The following is a 20,940-nucleotide window of genomic DNA, read 5'->3' on the forward strand; positions in this document are numbered from 1 at the left end:
TAAAAAAATGTTTGGGGGGGCGCCTGGGTGGCTCAGTTGGTTAAGCGACTGCCTTCGGCTCAGGTCATGATCCTGGAGTCCCTGGATCGAGTCCCGCATCGGGCTCCCTGCTCGGCGGGGAGTCTGCTTCTCCCTCTGACCCTCCCCCCTCTCATGCTCGCTCTCTATCTCATTCTCTCTCAAATAAATAAATAAAAATCTTTAAAAAAAAAATGTTTGGGGTATCAACCACAAAGGAATTGTACTAAAGCGTAAAAAGAGGTTAAAACCAGAGTAACAGGTGCTGTGAGCACAGGAGGGAAGCCGAGAGCCAACGCGTGCACCCGTTTCTGGGAAACGCAAGCAGGGCAGGTGCGTCAGGAGCGGAGCGCCGAGGGTCGCCGGCCGGGGCAGGATGGCGGGGGGAGGGGGGGCGGGGGGTGGATGGGGGCGGAGCGCACCGTTCCCCGGACCGGGCACCAACACCAGACCCTAACCGAGGCCTCCTGCGGTGGCGGGCGCCTCGGACGGCGCCTACTGGGGACTTGGGCGCGCGGGCGCCTCGGACGGGTGGGCCGGGGCCGTGGGCCTCGGAGCCCGGGGCTGGCGGAGGCGCCGCATCCCCACGCCCGGCGCTCGGCACTGAAGCAGCCGCCCCCACGCGGCGGGGCGGGGGCCGGGACCGGGAGCGCGCGGGGGAGGCGTCTGCTCCCGGGGACTGAGGCGGCGCCATCGCCTGCCCGCTGCCGCAGGGACGCGGGCCGCCGAGCCGTCGGCGACATCTTGTTCGGGAGGAAAGCGCGGGGGAGGGCGGGCCGCTCGGAGCTGCAGCGCCCAGCGCGCGGAGGACGGGCCGGGCGCCGCGGGGCGGGAGACGCAGGGCCAGCGCGGCGCGGCACCCAGGAGGTAAGCTTGGAGGGCGCCCCGAGCACCCCTCGCCCCGCTCCTGCTTTGCCTCGCTCCTGCGCCCGCCAGTCTCCGGCCTCCCGCGGCCCTGTCACCCTAGCCCGCAGCCTCTGGCGTCCCACCTCCCGAGCTGTCCCCCGAGGGGGCCCCCGTCCCCCGCGGTGCTGGCAGCTCCGCCCGCCTCCGGGAGCCTCCCGCCCCGTACCCTGCCGGGGCTCTCAGGACAGGGTCACCAGACGCGACGCTACCTGGCGGGTCCTCCCGGGACCCGCCCCTTCCCGGGGCCGGCCGCCCGCTCCCTCCGCCCCCTCACCGCCGCCCCCGCCCGCGCCCCGCCCCGTGCGGGCGGGGCTCCGGGTTTAAACGTCGCGGCGGGCCGGGCCGGGCCGGGCCGGCGGGAGGGGGCGGGGCGGGCCTCTGTGTCGTGTCCCCCGGTCCGTAGGCGGCGGCGGCGCGGAGCGGCGCGCACTCAGGCCGGCGGGAGGCACCATGTCCCCGGGGAGCGGGGTGAAGAGCGAGTACATGAAGCGCTACCGGGAGCCGCGCTGGGACGAGTACGGGCCGTGCTACCGCGAGCTGCTGCACTACCGCCTGGGCCGCCGGCTGCTGGAGCAGGCGCACGCGCCCTGGCTCTGGGACGACTGGGGCCCGGCCGGAGCCTCGGACGACTCGGCGTCGTCGGCTTCGTCGGGCGCCGGGGTCCCCGCGCCCCAGTGCGCCCCCGCCTCGCCGCCCGCGGAGCCCGCAGCGCGGGAGGGGCCGGAACGGCGGGCGCGCGGGCCCGCGGAGGAGCGGGGCGCCGAGGCGGCGGAGGCCGAGGAGGCCCGGGACGCGGAGAGCGTGGAGGAGGCGGCCGCTGCGGCTCTGCCAGGTACCGGGCAGGGAGGGGCTGCGAGGGGCCTGCGCCTGGCGTCCGAGCTGCCCAGCTCTGGGTCTCGCTGCGCTCAGGGCAAGCCCTTCCCCTTTTCTTTTTTTCCCCCTGGTAGATGAAGAATCCACCTCCCTTGACAAAGTAAGGGTGGTGTCAGCCCCGCCTTTGCCCTCCCACCCTTTATTTCCGTAATAGGCTGGCTCTGGGTTGAGCCGGTTGTGAATTCAGTTGAAGTGCCGCTGAACTCCGTCTCTCCACCCGGGGGCCTTGGTTGCCGGAGTGAGCTCTACAATCCCATCTATTTATATCTAAGCTCCCATTTTTTTTTTTCGTAGAGGAGCCCAGCTTTCATCGGATTTTCAAAGAGGACCTACCCCGAGAGGTTAAGAATCACGGAGCCAAGCTTTCAGTCTTATGAACGGGGCCGCTGTTTTCTGTGTTAACTCCCTGACCTCGCTGCATTGTGTCCAAAGAATATTTTGAATTTGTTTACGCAGGCTGTTGCGTAACTCCTGGTTGGTGGGATGGAAGTGCTAGGTCCTCTGGCTTCTTGCCCCTCCGCTCCGCCAAAGCGCGCATCCTCATCAGAAGGCTGCCGGGGTGCAGGGCCCGAGCAGCCGCTGGGAAATGGCTCACGGGCGGCGCGTGCCTTGTTTCCGCCACGGCCCTACACCTTGTCTCCTGGCCAGACGGCTGCAGAGTTGGGGTCTCAGCCTCAGAGGCCCGGTGGATGGTCGCTGGTGCTCAGGGCCGAATTAAATGCCTCAGGCAGGATACAGCCTGGAGTAACTAGCGGTTCCTTCCTTCTACTTTCTAACGGTGGCCAGACACCTCTCACTCTCCACCCCCGTCCCGGGTCACTCGATTTTAAAGAGGCTCTGGTGATTAGGATAACCGAAATGTATTGAGAGCTTATTATGCCTCCAGTCACTGATCTTAGAATATGTTACTTTCTCATTTAACGTTCAAAATAATTCTAAGTGGCAGGAGCATAATTTTTGTTTCAATTTTATAAATGAAGAAATGGGAACTCAGGATAAATGATCAGTGACTTTATTTTTGTTTGTTTATGGCATCGTAAGTGGTAATTAATCAACTCCTTGCAGTTTGTCGCCCTCGCCTCTCTGCAAGAGGCTGGGAGATGTAATCTCTGAGTGGAAGAGCCAGGCTACTTAGTTCTTGTTCTGTCATCGTCAGTTATTCTCAGTACAACATCTCAGTGCAGAGCTGCCTCTCCATCCTCATGTTCCTTGTCAATTCCCAGAGATTGCTGAATATCTACAAGCTGGAGTCCTAGCTGCAGTGATCACTGGTAGAAATTTGAATAACGGAAGGTGGAGGGGGTAGGGAAACATGCCTTCTGGTTTATTCCTGTGGCACTGATCTACCAGCTAAGTTGTGAGATGTACTTTATCAGACTGAATGTGCTTTTCTCCCTCCGGCCCTTCCCTTTCATTGTTTGTGAAAGAGGTGTCAATTATTTCTGTGGGTATAGAAATGTGGCTTTTAGATAGAATTATAGTATGGATGGTGCCTGTGTTTACCTGAGTTCGTGATTATTTTGGTTTCCTTAGAGACACTGAATCCTACCAGTGGCTAAGGTCAGTTCTTTCTTTCTTCTCTGCTAATATTTCTGGTTTAGGCATCAGGCAGAAGGAAGGATGTTTGCCGAGTCCGGGACTCCCGATTACAAAATCCTTGTTTTTCAGTGGATGGTTTTATATTACTAGAATGATGAGCACTCCTGAATTTCTGTAAAACATAAACATTTGGTTCTTGTTTTTACTGAAGCCATATGTACACATGGAATCATATAGTTCTGTGTGGCTTACTACAAAGATCCAGCAGCTCCTCCGCCACACACAGACCAATTGCCTGTTCCTTAGGGGTCCACTTCCAACTCCTCTGGTTTTTCCTGTGGTGCTGATTTCTGTTTCTCCAAGTAACATGGAGATTGTTACTTGTAAATAACAATACAACAAGTACTATTTGTAATTCATAGTATTGACACTTCTTAATTTTCTCCCCCAGTTTTTAGCATTATCTATTTGGCTTTAATTCTTTTTACCCCTCTCCTAACCCATACACACAGCCCCTCCCCATACCTTCCACAACATAGTCAGCACAGAGTTGGTTAGATTACAATTAGCATCTACAATGTGGTGCCCGGAAAATGTTGCTCAAAGCTGTCCTGTATTGTTTGCCATGACTCCTTTTTCTCTCAGAATACAACCAATACATCAGGTTCATTAGCACTGTCGACATCTTAAGACATCCCTCCCAGGGCCTCTGACCTACTTCCATCTGGCCTGGTTGCTGCTCTTGGCGCCTGCTGCCTGCCTGGTTCCATGTTGGGCGGGCCCTTGGCCACCACCCCACAGACTCCTTGGCTTCTCTCTTGGGTAGGAGCCCTTGTGTAGCCCTCACATCGTTTTCCTTCTTGGTTTACCCCTCCTGTTGGAGCTTGTGTTCTAGTAGCTTCCTGAGAAAGGGTATGTGAGAGATTAATTTCCTAAGACCTTGCATATCAAAAGGTAGCTTTATTCTGCCCTCCTGATTTGGTGAGTTTGTGGCTGAGCGTGGAATTCTAGGTTGGAAGTACTGTCTCTAAAAAATCTGGAGACCTTGCCCTGTTGTGTCGTAACCTGTGGTATTGCTGTTGCACTCCCGTGTCTTCCTGACTCTTGATAACGTGTCCCCACCCTCAGGAAGCTTTTAGGGTCTTCTCTTTGTCCTTTGTGTTCCGAAATTTTTCCTTGGTCTAGGTCTGTTTTCCTTCAGTGTGTTTGGTGAGTCCTTACAATGAAACTCCTGCTTTGTAATTTTGGTAAGTTTTCTTGAGTTGTTTTTTCATTTCTATTTCTGTTCCTGTTCCTTTCTTTCTAAACTCCTTAGATGGATGTTAGACTTCATGAATTTATCCCCTCATTTTCTAATATGCATCCCACCCCCTATGTTCATCTGTCTTTTTCTTCTATTTTTCTGGGTGATATTCTCAACTGTATCTTCCAACTCTTATATTACTTTTTTTTTTTAAAGATTTTTATTTATTTATTTATTTGATAGAGACACAGTGAGAGAGGAACACAAGCAGGGGGGGGTGGGAGAGGGAGAAGCAGGTTTCCCGCCGAGCAGAGAGCCCAACACGGGGCTCGATCCCAGGACCCTGGGATCATGACCTGAGCAGAAGGCAGATGCTTAATGACTGAGCCACCCAGGTGCCCCTCTTCTATTACATTTTTTTTTTTTTAACTGGTGGGATCCTATTTATTTTTAAATTTAATTTTGTTTTCTGGACATGCCTTCTTCCCCTCTCTTTCTCTCTCCTCTCCCCCTCCCGCCCTCTTTTTTTTTTTTTTAAGTTTTTATTTATTTATTTGACAGAGACACAGCGAGGGCAGGAACACAAGCAGTGGGAATGGGAGAGGGAGAAGCAGGCTTCCCGCCGAGGAGGGGCCTGATGTGGGACTCCATCCCAGGACCCTGGGATCATGGCCTGAGCCGAAGGCAGACGCTTAACGACTGAGCCACCCAGGCGCCCTCTCTTCCTCTTTTTATTCCTTTTTAAAAAATAGTATTCTGTTCTTGATTCATGCATACAGTAACTTCTATTATCTTGCTGAGGATATTACTAGAAGTTTTTTGTTTTCTTCTCCTTGTATTTCTATAGCATAGTCTCTGGTTCCCCACTGTCTCCCCATTTTTGGTTCTTTTTGTTTATAAATCTGAATTTCATGTTAGTTTTCTCAAATGTCTAATGATCCTTGGGTTCTCGTTCTTATTTAAGAGATGGGTCCTAGAGGGCGCCTGGGTGGCTCAGTTGGTTAAGCAACTGCCTTCGGCTCAGGTCATGATCCTGGAGTCCCAGGATCGAGTCCCACATCGGGCTCCCTGCTCAGCTGGGGGTCTGCTTCTCCCTCTGACCCTCTTCCCTCTCATGCTCTCTGTCTCTCATTCTCTCTCTCAAATAAATAAATAAAATCTTAAAAAAAAAAAAAGAGATGGGTCCTAGAAAGTTGTCAGGATGTTCTTTGTGTGTGATAGGGGTGGGAGTGTTTACTGTGGACTGAAGCATGCCTTGAAGAGTGGTCTGGACTGTCTCTAATTGCTTTTTTCATAGTCCCATTTCTTGTTAAATTTTATTTTTTAGCAATGTTATACATATGCATAATTTTTTAAAATATACTTAAAATGAAAAAAAAATAATTTTGACCTATTTCCCATACCTCTTGCTCTCTAGGGTGCACCTTCCAACTCTTTTCAGCTTTGGCCACCCTCTTCTCATCTAGACTTACGTGTTAGCTTTTTTATTGTAAATGTTATATATTGACTTCCCATCATGGGAGATGATTTAGCTTAAGATCTTAGCTCTGCCACCCCCACTCCCTAACATATATATAGGAGCACCCATTTGTCCCACAATATTAACTATATGACTCTCTTGTTTAAGCACTGTTTTGTTTCTGTGTTTGAATTATTGTGACTATGTAAAATGGTATTTACAGGTGAGCCAAGTAGTATATTCTGACTACATTTTCTTTTCATTTATGTTTTTCCTGAAGTTAACCATTGCTTCATTTTTTTGTTTGCTTATGTATATTTTTTATATTCCCATCATTAATTCAGCTTGAAATAGTCTGGTAGTACTTTAAAACTTGTCATATGCTAGATACATTAGGTGTTCCATTCATTTAGTTTTTTCCTTGGAGACATTTTTTTTTTTTTGAACCCTCATCCTCCTTATTTATGCTGCCCAGATCTGACACAGCTGTCAGTCTGGGGCTTCTCTTCACTGTTTGCCTGAGTATTCCTTTTGCTTACCTCCTTTATCTGAACCCTGTCTTAGAAATCTCAAGCGTCCTTTGTGTGGCTAATCCCTTCCTTTTGGTGTAACACATCCTGTGTAAGTCCTGAGAAATGTTGCGTGGGAAGTAATGGTTTTGTGACGTTGCATGACTGAAAATGCCTTTACTATATCCAAAGGTTGGATTGATATTTTGCAAGGTAGAGAACTTTAGATTAGAAATTTCAGTGTTTTAAGGCATTATTATATGGAATCCTACTTTTTGGTCTTGCTTTTTAGAAGTACCATGCCATTCTGACACCCTGTGTATGTGACCTCATTTTTTTTTTTTTCTTTCTTTTGGTGGTGGGGGGGCAGTTTTTAAAGAGGTTCTCTTTATCCTAGGTGTTCTAAAATTCTATGTGTATGTCCTTTTTTTTTTTTTTTTTAACGTAAGCTCTACACCCAATGTGGGGCTTGAACTCATGACCCTGAGGTCAAGAGTCACATGTTCTGCCAACTCAGCCAGCCAGGTGCCCCCTATGTGTATGTCTTTTATCATTCATTGGGCTGACAACTTGGTGGGCCTCTTTAGTCTGGAAATATTTCTTACAGTTCAGTAATATTTTCTAGTACCATTTAAAATAATTTCCTGTGCTCTCTTCGGTTTTTCTTTCTATGATTATTTTTCGTTGGATGGTATAACTCCTGAATCAAATCTCTAAAATTTTCATTTAAAACTTCTCTGATATTGGAATTTTGGGTTCTCTTTTCTTGGAGAACTCATCAATTTTATCTTCCAAACTTTATACTGAAATTTTTAGTTCTACCATCCCAGTTTTAAATTCTGAAAAGATTACATGTTTTTTGTCCCAAGTGTTATTTTTAAAAATTAAAAATAAAAAAATAGCATCCTGTTCTTCTTGGATTTCTTTTAACTCAAAAAAAAAAAAAAAAACCCATAAATATCCTTTGAGGGCTCTCTTGTATTTCCTAGTCTTTTCTGTATATTTTGGTCTTTTTCTTTTTCGAGGATGTACTCACATGTTTGCTCTTAGCCTGTCTGCTCATATGTAAGAGTGAGGCTTGAAGAACTTTTTAGGAGCTCTGGATGTGGGGGTGCTTGTTGACTAATTGGATGAGGACCAGCTGTTTCTCTGAGGGGCTTCAAGCATAGTATATGCCCATTGTTCTTGTGTTCACTTCCCCAGACAGCATACCTCCAATCTCCTGCCTGGAAGGTACAAGCCTGGCCATCAGCATTCTGGGAACAGAGTTGGGGAAGGGGAGCAGGGGTCTTGTTCTTTACCACATAAACCTATTTTCAGGAAGGTGTCACCCCTTACTTCTCCTGTGCCTGGTATTTCAAGTCCATACCCCTTCTGGTTCTCTCTGGAGAGTAACCCATATGCCTTCTGGGTTGGGAGAGGAGCCGTCACCTGGCTTATGGACTAGAGGAAAGACTGTGCAAGAAGTATCTACAGCTACATAACAGAATTACCCTGAAAACTAATGGCTTAAGATTCCAATACTCATTGATTATTGCTCATGGTTTCTGTGGGTTGAAATTTGCCTGGGCGCAGGGGTATGCCTTGTTTCCACCCTGTGCTGTCTGCAGCCTCTGATGGAAGGTGCCAGGGCTGGGGGCTGTCTGCTACAACACTCACATGTGACATCTTCATGCGCCTGGCCTTCCTCATAACATGCTGGCTGGCCGCCAAGGGCATGTGTTCCAGAGAGAGAGCTGGGCAGATGCTGTATTGCCCTTTGTGACTTATCACTGGGAGCCATGTAGCACCTCTTTCACCCCATTCCTTGCTTACAAAAGTCTGCCCAGGTTCATGGGGAAGAAGCATCTACCAGCCCAATTCTCAACAGGCACGTTCATATTATGTGGTTAGAAGAGTATGTGGGCTGGGGCACTGATTAATGCTGGACCTTCTGCGACATTTTCCAGTTCCTTTTGGGGTTCAGTTTGTGTCCTTTCTTTCTTCTGCAGGGAGTTAGGATTCATCCTACTCAATTTTGCAAGGTCACTTCTACATCTTCATCTACTTTCCAGCTTCCAAAATTTTATCAACACCTGATGTCATCACCTCCCTTGCTTTTTGTCCTGTGGGTTATGCCTTTTTTCCTTCACTCTAGTGGGCTTTTGGGATGAAGGGACTATACATACATGTCATTGGTGCGTATTTAACCTAAATTCCATTTGTTGTATTTTTACTTATGTTTATTTTTTACTTCTTTCTTTTTTCTTTTTCTTTTTTAAAGATTTTATTTATTCATTTGACAGAGAGAGAGACATCGAGAGAGGGAACACAAGCAGGGGGAGTGGGAGAGGGAGAAGCCGGCTTCTCGCTGAGCAGGGAGCACGATGCGGGGCTCGATCCCAGGACCCTGGGATCACGATCTGAGCCTAAGGCAGACGCTCAAAGGACTGAGTCACCCAGGCACCCTACTTCTTTCTTTCTTGATCAGTCTTACCAGACACTTGTGGATTCTGTTAGTTTTTTTCCCAAACTAATGCTTGGCTATGTGGATTTTCTTTATTATATGTTTTTATTAATCCATGATCTTTTTTCCCTTACTCTAATTTTCCTTTTTTTGAAGATTTTATTTATTTGAGAGAGAGAATGCACATGCAAGCTGGGGAAGGAGCAGAGGGGGAGGGAGAGGGACAAGCAGACTGCACTGAGCTCGGACACTGACGCGGAGCTTGATCCCAGAACCCTGAGATCATGACTGGAGCCGAAACCAAGAGTCAGACGCTTAACCCACTGAGCCACCCAGGTGCCCCCTCTGATTTTCCTTGAGTTTATTTTTCTAACTTTTTAAGATGGATGCTTATCATTGATTTTGTTTTGTTTTGTATGGTTTTTTTCCCCTGCCTTTCTTTTTGGATATATTGATTTAAGGCTATAAATTTCCATCTAATTACTGCTTTAGCTATACCATCAGTTGAGTATGCTCAATCCTAACTCCCTGCAGGAGAAAGGCCCAAGTTTTGTTATATAGTATTTTATTTATTTAAGCAAAATTATTATGATTTTTAAAATACATGAAAAATTAAATAAAGTTTAACATTTATGTATATAAATACATAAATACAAACATAAGGAAACATATTTTCCTTTAAAAAAAAGACTAGGGGCAGCTAGGTGGTTCAGTCAGTTAAGCATCTGTATCTTGATTTCAGCTCAGGTCATGATCTCAGGATGGTGAGTTGAGCCCCACGTCGGACCCCTCACTGAGCACGGAGGTATGCTTGAGATTCTCTCTCTCCCTCTGCCCACGCTCTCTAAATAAATAAAATCTTTAAAAAAAAAAAAAGAAAACCCAAATACCAAAAATCTACAAACATTATGCTTGGTGAAGAAACTTTAGAAGCATGTCTTTTCTTCCCTCCCCCCCCCTTTTTTTTTTAAAGATTTTATTTATTTATTGAGAGAGAGAGCATGCACATGTGCACCACTGGGGGAGGGGCAGAGGGGGAGAGAGAGAATCTCAAGCAGACTCCGCAGACTTCCATCACCACTACTTTTTTTTGAAATTGTTAAACATTGCTGTAAAGTATACCTAACACACTTTACCATTTTTAAATGTGACATTGAGTACATTCCCATTTTTTGTAACCATATGATTTGTTTTTGATGTGCACTAAAATGTTTTTAAATTTCAAAACTAGAGATTTTTAAAGTTTTTTATTTTTATTTTATCGAGTTTAATTACACTACACTTAGAGGATACAGTTTATTTGATTTAAATAAATATATGAAGATTTGGTTTATAGCCTTAGATATGTCAATTCTTGTAAACGCCAAGCATTTATATTATTACAAGTTCTGTACCCTGTAGTTATTGGATACAGTGTTGTGTATGTATCCATCAGGTCAAATTCTGTCGTTCAAATACTTTAAAAAAAATCTTTAGAAAATACTTTAAAAAATCAGACTGTTCAATAAAACTTACTGTGATGGTGGATATGTTCTTTGTATCATCCAGTATGATGGTCACTTGCCAGATGAGGTTATTGAGCACTTAAACTCCGACAAGCCTATCTGAGGAACTGAATGTTTACCTTTATTTTAATTAATTTAAACTTATCTTTAATAGCCACATGTGGTTAGGCTTTTGTATTGGATTCAGCACAGTCCTGAAACAAGACTGGATTTTTGTTTGAGTGTTCTGTCAGTTACTGAGAAAGGGGGTGTTCTAATCATCCGCTATAATGGTTCTGAGCACTGTTTTTGTTTGTCTGAAGTCTTTATTCTAAGCTTCGTTCTTTCGAATAGGATTTCGAATCATAGACTTACATGCACTTCTCCTATACCAGGCACTACTTCAAGAGTTTTATAAATATTAATATTACAGTGGTAAGTCTGTATTTTCCATCTTTGTCTCCTGCTGCTGCAGATGTACTTGAGTTTGTCTTTTTCTTGAAGTATTACGGAGCGTAAATGCCGTTATTTTATAGTCTGTTAATGCTAATTCCCTCATGTCAAGGCTGTTACTCCTGCTGGTCCTTCCTTACTATCTTCTCTCCTTGTGTGCCGGCTCATTATTTTGCAGTACATTCATAATTATGTTTGCAAAATCATTTGCAGGGATAATTTGAGGCCTCAGGTCTCCAGAGAAGAGTGGAGTTTTTTGTGTTGGGTGCCTGTGGACCCTCTGGGTTTTGAGCAGCAGTCTTTATCCATGCTGGGGAGGGTTGGTCCCGTAGTCCACTGTTGACTGTGAACTGAGGTCTCCACTCTGTTCACCCTGTAGCCCGCTGTAGTCTGGTTCCCTGACCCCACGTTCCCCTCTGTCCGCCATGGGACAGCTTGGTTGCCAAATGCCAAGTCTCTTCCTCCTCATCTCACTGACACCCCCCTGCCCCCATCGCATTTGACACTGTTAAGTGCTATCTCCTTCACCGCAGCTCTTCCCTTCATTGCTCACCTGGTTAGTTTTTCTACTTTTCTAGCAATTCTTTCTCGCCCTTTCGGCGCCCCTTCCTCTGCCTGGCTGCTCCTTAAATCACGGTCCCGGGGGCCTGACTCTACTCTCCCCTTCTCTGACTGCGTTGCTTCTGTTCCACATCCAGGCCTCAGCTCCCACCTGCTCACTCACCACCTCTCCCGGCCCCAGATTAAGTGTCCGGCTGCTGCCTGCTTGGCTGTTCCAGAAGCATGTCACATCTGAGGCGACTCTCCTTTCCTTATCCTTTGGTGGGCCTTTCATTAGAAGACAGCATGCCCAGCCACTCCAGACACCTGGGGGGGCTGTAGCCTCCTCTTTGTGCCCAGGGCTGCCTTGTGTCCGTGCTCACCTGTCAGTCCTACCCAGTGTTGCTGGGCTGTCCGCTCTGGAGAGGCTTTGGCACCATCTCACCGCTGTTCTGGTCAGTGTGTACTTCGCGAGTGCCCGGTGAGTCTGAGCACCTGCCGGGCTTGGCGGGCCCCCTTCTGGTCCTTCTTTGCCTCTCCACCTCTACCGTGCCTGTCGGTCCCTACCCCCCCCCACTTCCCACACCACCCCCAGACTGCCATCGGTTGCTAGCTGGCCTTTCTGTCCTCACCCTTCTAACTCATCCTTCACGTTGCTAGTTAGAGGCGTTATTCCTAAAATGTAAATAGGGCCATGTCATTTTCCAGCTTAAAATCCTTTAGTGATTCTTCATCATTTTCAGGATAAAATAAAACTCCTGAGTTTGGCATAGAAAGTCTTTATTTCACCCTTGCTACCTGCTCCATGTCTTCATCCATAGATTCTCTGTGTACCTGTCATTTTGAACTATTTATATTCCCTCTTCTCTCTGGGCCTTTGAACAGGACATTCCCCCTTGCTGAGATTCTCTTTTCTATTTTCTTCCTGGCTAGCTTATCCTTTAAACGAAATCATTATTACCTTCTCTGGGTAGGCTTCTCTGGAAGACCTGGGTTAGACACATAGGGAATGGGAGAGGAAGAGAAAGAAGGGAAATGAATCAATGAAGATGATTTGGGTTGTTTTCCCTTTCTTTCTCAGTATTGTGACTGCACAAGCCTTCGTCTCCCCCCCGCCCCCGCTTTCTATTTCCCTTTGTCTTGGTCTTGATGGGCTTCTTTCCCCCTCTTCCTATAGCCAGCAAAGAGAAGAGAACAAGGTGTGGACACATCACTCAGAAATGTTTGAGCAATGAATGGGTTTAGGTTCTCATGGTAAAATGGAAGATTGGCGTCTCGTCTTATCTGCAAACAGCTCAAGTGCTGTGTTTAAAGATACGGCACCGTGGTACAGAGCACTAAACTCCAGGGTCAGTGCGTTATCTCTTAAAATATGTAGTAATAAATGAAACAGTCTGGTAGAGTCAAGGTCATTGCTAAAGACAGACAGCGAGGCTTCTTACACTTGTGCCACAGGATCTGGACTTCTTATTCAGGGGCTTACTCTAAAGGGAACATGGACAGAAGCAAGAAAAGAATCACAGCTAAAAATAGTAAGGGACAAGAGTATGTCCTAAGGAAGTGATGAGGTTTTGGAATAGCATCCTATAAAATCATTACTTAGGGACAAATTCTGGAGCATCTAAAGTGAGGGGTATCCTTAAGACCTTAAAGATCCTTAAACAGCTGGGGTAAGTGAAATGGAGCCCAGATGCATAAGGAGCTCTTATTCAAAAGAATGAAATTAGATCACAGTCTTACACCAGACGAAAATTAACTCAAGTGGGTTAAAGACCTGACACCATAAAATTCCTAGAAGAAAACACAGGCAGTAAGCTCCTTGACATCAGTCTTAGCGATGTGTTTTTTGGACCTGATTCCAAAGGCAAGGGAAACAAAAGCAAAAATAACCAAACAGGACTACAACAAGCTGAAAAGCTTCTGCACAGTGAGGGAAACCATCAACAAAGTAAAAAGGAGGCAACCTATTGAACTGGAGAAGATATTTGCAAATGACCTATCCCATAAGGGGTTAAATATCCAAACTATATACAGAACTCCCACAACTCAACAACAAAAAAACCCGAACAACCCAAATTAAAAAATGGGCAGAGGCTCTGAATAGACATTTTTCCAAAGAAGATATACAGATGGCCAATAAGCATATGAAAAGACATTAAACATCAGTAATTATCAGGGAAATGCAAATCAAAACCACAATTAGATATCACCTCACACCTGTTAGAATTGTGATTACCGAAAAGATCAGAAATAATAGGTATTACAAGGATGTGGGGAAAAGGGAGCCCTCACACACTTGGTAGGAATATAAGTTGGTACAGCCACTATGGAAAACGATATGGAGATTCCTCACAAAAGTAAGAATAGAACTAACTGTATGATCCAGCAATTCCACTTCTGGGTATTTATCTGAAGAGTACAAAAACACTAATTTGAAAAGACATGGGCACCCCTGTGTTTATCACAGCATGAGATACAATAGCCAAGATCTAGAAACAACCTAAGTGGCCATCGACGGATGAATGGATAAAGAACCTAAGGCGTATATATGCACACGACAGAATGTTACTCAGAGTAGCCACAGAAAAGGGTAGGAAATCTTGCCATTTGCAACAAAATGGATGGCTCTAAAGGGTTTCATACTAAGTGAAATGAGCCAGATGAAGAAAGACAAATACCATATGATCTCACCTATATGGAGAATCTAAAAAACAAGACAAATCAACAAACAAAACAAAAACAAACTCATAGATACAGAGAACAGATTAGCGGTTACCAGAGCGGGGAGGGAGATGGGGGAGGGCAGAATGGGTGAAGGGGCTCAACTGCACGATGGACAGTAACTAGGCTTACAGTGGTGATCACTTTGTAGTGTATACAAATATCAAATTATAATGTTATATACCAATGTTATGTCAATAAAAACAAAACATGTAAATTTAGGCTGAAATGCAACATGAGCTCACAAAGGGTTTAAACAAAACAATATAACTTTTATAAAAGATAAAAGATTTATTAAAAATAATGAAGATCATAAAATGTTAGGGAAGTGGGTATGTTTTAGAGTGTATCCTTAATGTCTGGTGTTGACCTCGGGTAGAGCAGTCCCATTTTTTTTTTTTTTAAGATTTTATTTGAGATAGAGTGAGAGTGAGTGAGAGAGCACAAGCAGGGGGAGCGGCAGGCAGAGGGAGAAGCAGGCTCCCCGCCGAGCAGGGAGCCCGATGCGGGGCTCGATCCCATCATGACCTGAGCCAAAGGCAGACGCTCCACCGCCCGAGCCACCCAGCTGCCCCAGGGCAGTCCCATTTTCCTCCAGAGTTTCTCCAGCTCTGCTGACAGAATTTAGGACCGTGTAGACTGTGGGTTCTCATTCATGCAGGCATTTCTATTGCATGTGTTGGGGGAGCTCTCCTCTCCAGCTCTTCCTACTGGGAATGTGGGCTGGGAGCCTATGTGAGTAACTATGGAAACACTCCCAATTGTGACTGAGGACCTTTCAAATTGAGGTCGCCAGCTCGCTCTTACAAGGAGCAGGTAAGAGCCATAGGGAACTTTCTATATTCATGGAACGTCAAAAAGAAATGAAATTGAGCATGTAAGCACCATCAGGAGCTTTCCATAATTATGGTGCCTCAGAAAGAAATGGAATCCTGGAACTCCAGTTGAGTAAATTAAAAACTAACCTTTTGCCGCTGCTGAGTGATTAGCACAAATCCAGATCTTTCTCTGAAGCAAGACACTGATGATTGGACCTATCTTGGGGTTGTGGAGAAAGCTGTTAGGCTGTGGTGTTTTCTAGCTTTTAATATTTAATTGAGCTGCTTAATCTCAGAATATGAATAACAGGGGTGTCTGGGTGGTTCAGTGGGTTGAGCGCCCAACTCTTGATTTCGGCTCAGGTCATGATTTCAGGGTTGTGAGATTGAGCCCTGTTTTGGGCTCTGTGCTGAGCGTGGAGCCCGCTTGGGATTCTCTCCCTCTCTCTGCCCTTCCCCCCCCCAAATTAAATAAATAAATAAATCTTTTTAAAAAAAGAATATGCACAACAGTTGTTGCTTTTGAATAGGCTTGGTTCAATATTGGTGTATTTGTTGATTTTAAAATGCGATGGACTGAAAAGTATGATACTAACTTGTTTCTGTATTTCTGCTCTCCAGGAAATTGTGAATTGAGCTATAAGCGAACAAGTTACTGAACTAAGCATTATGAATTTTACAACCCAAATATTTAAAGTAATTATATAGAAACATGATTTTAAAGCATTCTCATTTTGTTTTGTCTCCTTTTTTTTTTTTTTGAAAAGCACTGCCAGTGAAAGATACAAAAGAAAACCCTGAACAACAGATCAGAACAAAAGAGACTGACAAGTTACCTAGCAGTACTGAACCTCGACAGCAACAAAGTGCCTTATTTGCTAGAGGAAGTAGGAAAGCAGTCAAAAGTCCTCAAAGATCATCAAGTAAAATAAAAGAGAACAAGCATCCGTTTGCCCTTTATGGGTGGGGAGAAAAACAGACGGATACAGGAAGCCAAAAAACTCACAACGTCTGTGCTTCCGCTCCGGTGCATGAGGTGGGTTCGTGTGCACTAGCTTCTCTGCCTTTCCTTGGAGGATGGGAGTTGGGCTGTGTTCCTGTGAACCTGTCCTGTGTTCACTGCGATGCTTGGGCGTCATGGTAGGTCTTAGGGGATGGTCGGGGCGCGGGGGGGGAGGGCAAGGAAAGCCCAGACCTGGGCATCTGATTGGCAAACAGGAGTCTGGGTGTTAGCTTCCTGGAGATCGAGGGGTTTTGCTAGGAGTTAGCTGGTATCTGGAAGGTTTACCGATATGGAGCCAGGTGAAGAAGTGGCTGGAAGCAGGGTTTTCAGGTTGCTGGGAGGCCGGTGGGCCAGAGGAGGAGGAGCACGACCAGGGCTGGTGGCGGCCCATCTAGATTTGCCACGGGCCTCTGGAGAGGTTTCCAGTTCCTTGGGGCTTTGATAACTGGTATTCCTTGACCCCTTTGTTTTCTTTTGTTAGATGGCTTCTCCTATAGTTCTCGGCATCTACTGTAGACTCCCTTTTGCTCTTTGCATTAAATATGGATGATTATGTTTTCCCCTGCTCATCCATATCCGGTGCCTTTTGCTCCTTGGAGCCTTGGTTGTCCTCTCCCTTGGTCCTGAGAACGTGTCTGACAAGAGGTCTTCACGTGTGGAGGCCCAAAGGAGTTACGTATGTTAGTGTTAACGTTGCTGCTACAGCCTAAAGCAAAGAATGAATGACAAGAAGCAGAAAGTACGGTTTGAATTCCGATGAAATACCATAATCAGATTCTTACTGAACAGACTTCTGAACGAGCCCTAGCAGATGGTGTTTTTTGGAGTGATATTTGAGACAATGAAGCTGTGGTTTAACAAAAGACTCTGGCAATTCCATGGGATTAAGTTTAAGAGAGTTTATCTGTAGTACGAAACGTTTTAAGTGGTAAAAATCCCTTGAGACTTTTGTTGTTGTTTAGTATACTGTTGTAAAACATTTAAAGTCCTTTAATGGAATACTTATCCAGGCTTGATGCTAAGCTTTTTCAATAATTTTCCAGAGCCTATTTCTAGAGGCACATTGCAAATTGGTTGCTTATTTCTATCTACAGTTCAGTGCAGTGGACGTTTTTGGTGGTTCAGCGTCTTGGTCACTGACGGCGGGCAAGGGGATGGCTTTTGGGGAGAAGCGAACCAACGGGGCCGGGCTTGCCTCTGGCCTGCTTCAGGTGACCTGCGCATGGCTTCATTGGAGATATTCTTGGAAACTGTTACAAAAGCCACGGAACTTATTATGCATTTATTTTGGAAATAATAATTTTTTTATTTTTGAATACCTTAGATTCATGAATCAGCATTACGAGCCAAGAACAGAAGGCAGGTGGAAAAAAGGAAACTGATGGCTCAGAGGCAGCGCGCCCACTCCGTAGAGGTGGAGAAGAACAGAAGGATAAAGCCTTCCCCCTCCGAGAACCCGTGGATGACAGAATACATGAGATGCTACTCAGCACGAGCCTAAAGGCAGAAACGGTTGCTGGGACAGCCTCTTCGAAAAAGTGTAAATGAAAGAAAGAAGAAACAAACAAAAGAAAAACCATCAAAAGAAAACAGACACAGGTTTAAGAAACCAGTGGACGACGCAAGGTTTCTCGTGAGGAATTTCCTCAAGACTGCTCTATTTCGATAGATCCTGGTCACCTACCTCAGCTGTAGGGTGACAGTTGAAGCCATAGACATTTGGTTATTTCTGACGCTAATCCCCTAAATATTTGATATTCTTATAAGGGTTTTGTTTTAAAGCATCTTAATCTTTGCAGACACCGACACCGAATGCCTTTAAATGGCTACAGATGTTTAACACTCAGTATTGTCGTCAGATTAGCTAGAGCCTGTTGTCATCCTGTTCTCGTCACTTTCCAGATTCCACAGCCAGTGAGGTCATTCCGACTTGCAGCTTTAGACCCATTTTCCTTTTGTGGAGTTTTCTTTGTGGAAGAATAGCTTGTCAACTGAGTTTTCAACACTAATATTGACTCCTTGTGTAGTGAAACCAGAACCTGTTTGTGTTTCAGTTTCGGCACCACGTCCCAGAGACTGTGATATTTAAGAATTCTCTGCGTTGGGTGAGGGTCCTCTTTTCTCCTTAGGAGTCACTGAGGCACTTACTGCTTCATAGTTTAATAGATCGAGTGCATTCCAATGACTGAAGTGCCAGTGCTGTGTCTTCAGAGTAGTACTGAACCTTTTTTTTATTATTATTGCAACTTTTTTTTTTTTTTTAAGCACTTAACTGGGAATCAGTTCCTTGCCGCACTGTGGGCTTTTGCCTCTTCTAGAATAGTTGGCAGTGACATTTAGAACTTACAGTGTGAAATTTCATTTAATTATGTTGAGATTGTCTTGCTCCCTGGGGACAGGGGGCAAATATTAAGAGACCAGTTAGAGATGTGGCCTACCCCTCCTTTCTGCACTTTCGTCTCTACAGACTCATTCATAACAAAGCCTCGACTCTGTACGTCATTCAGACTTCTGGCCGAAACGCATTACTCCCAGCCAGTAGATGTCACAGAGAACTTACAGTGGGAGAATAGTAGTGTGTGTCGAGACACAGTTGTGAGGGTGTAAGCCAAGTGCGCCTTCCCTGGTACATTTGCTCTCAGGGTAGAAAAATGGTTTTAAGGAGCACTGGTTTCTATCCAGCAGAGACAGGAATCTACAGGAAGGATGAGTCCTAAATTCTCTATAAGAGAGGAAAGGGGTCTTTGCCTAGGCCAGGTTGTCACCTGGAGATGGGCGAATAAAATTTGCCAGTAGATGTGAGGTTGAACATTTCCTTGATGTTTTTACTCTGTCTTTGAAGTATTATGGTCAATTTTTACTTTTTTTTTTTTTTTAAGTAGGCTCCACCCCCAACATGGGGCTTGAACTCACGACCCTCAGAGCAAGAGTCGCCTGCTATACTGACTGAGCCAGCCAGGCGCCCCTATTGTCAATTTTTAGAACACAAATATGTCTTATTCCACATAAAGTCTTCACACAGTGTCATCTTACAACTGTACTGAGCTTTGACAACTCACTTACGAATCATGAGCTTTAAAAAAAAACACAACTTTTTAAATATTTGCATTGTTTTGAAGTGAATTCTTTTACATAGAGAGCTCTCCTAATCATTGAGATGTATATTTAACAGGAAGTTCTATATGTTGGTCCAAACAACCTTGCTAATAATTCTGGTGAATGTTGCTGTAATTATTATTAAAGTCCTTAAACACTGCAGGTACCTAAAGATCAGATTAATGTGGCATTGTGATGGTGTAGCTGATTGTAAAAACTGTTCCTTTCTAACCACTTCTTGCATGTTTGGTTTTAGCCATGAAGCTCAAGCGTTCCTGTTGCACCGGACAATCTTAGGGAAGCTAGCCTTGGGAGTAGCTCAGGCCCCACACTGACGGGCTGCCTTAGAAACCCAACTTCCTCAGGCTTTGACCAAGCCAGACTCTCTCCTTTAGAGAACAGACTCGTATTTAATGTGCTTACTACTGAAAACTCCAGATAGAGATAAAACCTAGAAGGCAATATTGGCCAGTTGCCCCCTTTTTAAGTAGAGGACAAATGAACAAGCTTTTTAAAGTACTTTTAATGTGCATGAACAATGAATTAATCAATCTGAATTAATTGTGAGTGCCCTTCCCATGCCCGAGTCATTAGTTGGTTAGGGTGTCTTTTCTTTTTAGGGGTGGAAATTACCCTTTGAGCCCATGACGTTTTTTTAAGTGGTAACAATTTGATGTTCTTACTTTTTCCTTCTCACTCGAGAAACAAATGTATTTGTAACTATGTTCCTAAATCATGGGACAAGTTGGAAGACAGGAAGATAGTTTAAAATTACCTTTCACGTTGAAAAGCTTGAAACTGTTTGAGAATCCAGTGACACTTAGAAAGATAGAACAAAATAATTACTACATAAGGCTCTCTCTTTTAAATTTTGGCTTTAAAATTAAAACCGTTTGCCATAAACATGTTTTCTGTGTTACCTTTATTAAAAGCAGTAATAGAATATTGATTGAATAACATCTAGCACTCTGCTGGGCCAAGGTGAATGAGAAGTAAATAGGAATCTATTCTTTCTTTTTCTTTCTTTTAAAACCTAAAAGGCTGCTCTTATTTAGGAGGTATCAAAATACTTTGGTACTTCTGGTTTTATATATATGTATATATATGTACTCCCCCCCCCACCATGACATTTCTAAGCACACATATACATTTTTTGAAGTTTACTAAACATATAATAGGGTGTAGGTTATCTTAATTGCTCATGATGTAGTAGGCACATATTTATGGCACTTCATATGTAATAGCTTTGTCATTGTTTCATTAAATAAAAATTGCTAATAACTTGAAAGGTGTGTATGCGAGGTCACTCCAACTTGGTCAGCTAAAGTGCATGAAAGGTGTCTGAGTTGTTAGAAGTCACTTTCCAGAACAGAATTCTGTGCTATTGGCAGGGTTTAAAAAAATCTGCAGTGATTCCCCTCCTTTTAACTCGAAATGCTGTACTGAGCATAAACTTTAAAAAGGGAATGTTATAGTATTTGGTATTTAAAATGTTTAAAAGCATTATTGGCAAAGAGGGAGAGAGGCAAAGCATATGTTGGAAGTGAGAACAACTTTTCTTGTGACTGCTTCAGTAAAAAAATAGTTTCGTGGATCGTTTTACCCTGGACTAGATTAAAAATGGTGCTAATGTTTATCTTGATTCTGTATTTGTTTTGATATTAAAATGCTAATGCCTGACTCATAAGGTCCTTACTATAGTCTGGTGATAAGTTACTTAATATTTAAAAAGGGATCCTAAAAATGTGACCTGATCATTTCAAAATGTTTGCATTTGAAATGGATTTTTATACAACAGAATGAGTAGGGAGTCATTCAGTGTAAGTATATGC

The 20,940-nt window shown here is 44.8% G+C and overlaps 1 protein-coding gene across 1 annotated transcript; it reads left to right on the plus strand.

The window, feature by feature from the left end:
* Positions 1-1,374: 1,374 nt before the first annotated feature.
* Positions 1,375-19,046, plus strand: LOC110582312 (centriole, cilia and spindle associated protein). The gene is made up of 3 exons (XM_021692291.1): positions 1,375-1,756; positions 15,777-16,045; positions 17,337-19,046. Exons 1-3 carry the CDS (start codon positions 1,375-1,377, stop codon positions 17,511-17,513), a joined length of 828 nt encoding a protein of 275 aa, XP_021547966.1. The 3' UTR covers positions 17,514-19,046.
* Positions 19,047-20,940: the final 1,894 nt, after the last annotated feature.

Source organism: Neomonachus schauinslandi, chromosome 6 (assembly GCF_002201575.2).
Source record: "Neomonachus schauinslandi chromosome 6, ASM220157v2, whole genome shotgun sequence".
Lineage (NCBI taxonomy): Eukaryota > Metazoa > Chordata > Mammalia > Carnivora > Phocidae > Neomonachus > Neomonachus schauinslandi.